Source organism: Mytilus edulis, chromosome 10 (genome assembly GCF_963676685.1).
Source record: "Mytilus edulis chromosome 10, xbMytEdul2.2, whole genome shotgun sequence".
NCBI classification, from domain to species: domain Eukaryota; kingdom Metazoa; phylum Mollusca; class Bivalvia; order Mytilida; family Mytilidae; genus Mytilus; species Mytilus edulis.
In genome coordinates this window covers 7,203,604-7,206,699 of record NC_092353.1, presented here as the reverse complement: position 1 = coordinate 7,206,699, position 3,096 = coordinate 7,203,604, and the positions used below count along the sequence as shown (strand labels likewise).

Sequence of the window (3,096 nt, the reverse complement as noted above, 5' to 3'; positions counted from 1 at the left end):
TATACATATATAATCAAGAAGATATAAATTTGGCAAAATTTTGACTTTTATACATGTATATACAGAGGACTTCGGTAAGCATCAGGACAATATTTGTTGATAAATTCCGTGATGAAGACTCTTATGATAAATGGCTAAAATTGCAGTCTTTTAAAGTGGTGAATACTGTGGTAACGATATATAATGTTATGTCCATGAAATTAAATACGTAATCATATATCGTTATATGAACACTCACAATAGGAATGACATGGCGGTACTTTGCTAGTTACATTTAACAATTTGCAATTTTCTAATTTTACTATCTGGAGTGTGCACTGTAAATTATAATTTTATCAACATCTTAAAATTCTGATATTTCGTCAAAGTATATTTAATTATTTATTTCACTTCATGACCTAAGAATTTTTGTCAACTACAGGTATAATGGAATGTGACTGGAAACCTTCAAAACAGGGCTTTAATTTTAAACATACACGTACAAATATACGAACATTTATAACATTGTAAATACTTTATAAAAGAAAACGAAACGTATCAATGGAACAATGTCGTACTTAATATTGATTGTATGTCGTTTGCCTAACAACCAATGGCATATGTACAATGAATATGATAACATCTTTAATCGGAAGTATCTAAATTTCATGATTAGTTTATCACATACTATGCATTCATTAAGTCCGACCTAATTGGTTCTGTCTTTGAATGATTACCTTGTAAACATCAAAGGAATGCTGATCCAATTCCATCATCAGGTGGAGTCCTCCTTCCTTGGCTGTTTCGGCGCTATTCCACAACAACCTCCAGAGGTGCGCCGGCTCAGGTGATCAATCTGAACCTGGAACTGGATGGCCTACACGGCTCCGATGTCTCAGCTGATGTCATTGTTGTTCTTCTGTAACTGAATGCTGTTCTGTATATCTATATCTGTCCATTATCTACACAATAACTGTTCATTGTTCTATCACTTTGCACTTTTCCACTCTTCGTCGCTTTTCCTCCAAATCCACTGTGATGCCACTTCTGCTTCTCTACACACTTCTGTAATCAGTTTCTTCCTCTCTGCTCCTACCACTCCCAAGGTCCTAAGTGCCCGCCACATTGATTGTCCTGCAAAGCCCCTGCATCCGACTTCTATTGCCATACACCACGTCCTCCATTCCCGCTGTTTGCAATCCTCTACTAGCTGCTGGTATTTTGCCATCTTTCTTTCATAAGCTTCCTCTATTCTGTCTTCCCATGGGACTGTTAGTTCCAGCAATACCGCCTGCCTAGTTCCCTGTGACAAAATGACTATATCTGGTCTTAGCGATGTTGCTGCTATTTCTGCTGGGAAACTCATGCGTTGATGTATGTCTGCTGTCATCTGCCAGTCTGATGCTGTTCCAAGTATCCCTAAACCTTCTGCCCGGTTGTCTTTCTTTTCTCCAGCCCTCGCAAAATTTACAAACGTGATGTTCTTCTGCATCTTTCTCTTCTTTCTCCTGGTGGTATCCAACTTTGCTGCTATTGTTTTCAATACACTGTCATGCCTCCATGTATATCGTCCATCTTTCAGTGCGACTGGACATGCTGACAAAACATGCTGTAGAGATGCTGGTTTGTCTTTGAATAAGGTGCATGTTGGGTCTTCTATCAACCCCCAGGTATAGAGCTTTGATGGGCTTGGTAAAACATCATACACTGATCTTAGGAGAAAACTCAATCTGTATCCCTCCATACTCCAAATCTCGCTCCAGGTCAAAGCCCTTCTTCTAGCTCCTTGCCTATTCAACCAACTACCCTGCTGTTTCATTCCTACTGCCTTAACATTCCTACTCTCTTCTTCCATCTGTCGTATTTCCTGTTGCACCAGTTCCCTCCGTCCCTTCTCATTTGCTGTATCCCACCTTGGTTTTGTTGTCATACCAAATCCCTGTCTACCAACTGCTGTTACACCAACGATGACACTGTGCTTTAGTCTGGTCTCAGCTTCCTTAACTGCTTCCTCTGCTTTCTATTTTCTTTCTGTCCTGATCTTTACTTTGGCTCCTCTCACTTTAGCATCTTTGCTGTCTCTCAACGTCATAACCTGTCTTGTCTTTGTAACTTTATACTCTTCTGACAATGCCTTCATTGGTAATTGTAGCTTTGTTCCTGTGCTGTACAATCCAATGCTGCTGAAACTTCTTGGCACACCCAACCATCTTCTTAGGCATGCACTGATCTTTCTCTCTAAGGCCTCCACTTTGGACAATGGGAACTCGTAAACTAGTAATGGCCACAGTATTCTTGGTAAGACCCCATGTTGATATATCCAGGCCTTATATCTTCCTGGGAGCCCACTTTTGTCTATCTATTCAGCCATTCTACCAATTGCACTTGAACTTCACCCATGTTTACCATATCTGCTAGTGTTGCATCAAACTTTTTACCTAGGCATTTCACTGGTTTCTCTCCAACTGTTGGTATCTTTTCACCTGCTAACTCCAATGTCTCATCTTGCACTTTGCCTTTCCTCACTATCAAACTTCTAGATTTACTTGGTTTGAACTTCATTCTGGCCCACTTAATCATCCTTTCCACTTCCTCTAAAGTCCATCTTCCCTCTATGACTGTTTTTGCTGTCACTGTCATATCATCCATAAAAGCTCTTACTGGTGGTTGTCTGACCCCTGATGACAATAATGGTCCTCTACTTGGTTTTTCTACTGATTTTACAATTAAGTTCATTGCTGCTGCAAACAGGACTACTGATACTGTACACCCCGTTAGTATTCCAACTTCAAGTCTCTGCCAAGCTGTGGTGAAGTCTCCAGCTGTGAACCTCATTTCAATCTTGTCAAAATACTCTCGCAGCATAGTTCTGATAGTTGGTGGAACGTGATACCTCGCCAATGTCAGGTCTACTAGTTTGTGAGGTATGGACCCATAAGCATTAGCCAGATCTAGCCAAAACACTGCTAAGTCACCTTTCTTCTCCTTTGCTTCTCTTAAAATCTGTGTAATAACGCTGGTGTGTTCGATGCAACCAGATACTTCAGGCATGCCTCCTTTTTGGACCGCGATGTCTATATACTCGTTGCCAAGCAGGTACCTCGTCGTTCTCCTTGC

General features: G+C 40.6%; 1 protein-coding gene across 1 annotated transcript; it reads right to left on the bottom strand.

The window, feature by feature from the left end:
* Positions 1–967: 967 nt before the first annotated feature.
* On the bottom strand, positions 968–1,909 carry LOC139492295 (uncharacterized). The gene has a single exon (XM_071280514.1). It carries the CDS (start codon positions 1,907–1,909, stop codon positions 968–970), a length of 942 nt encoding a protein of 313 aa, XP_071136615.1.
* Positions 1,910–3,096: the final 1,187 nt, after the last annotated feature.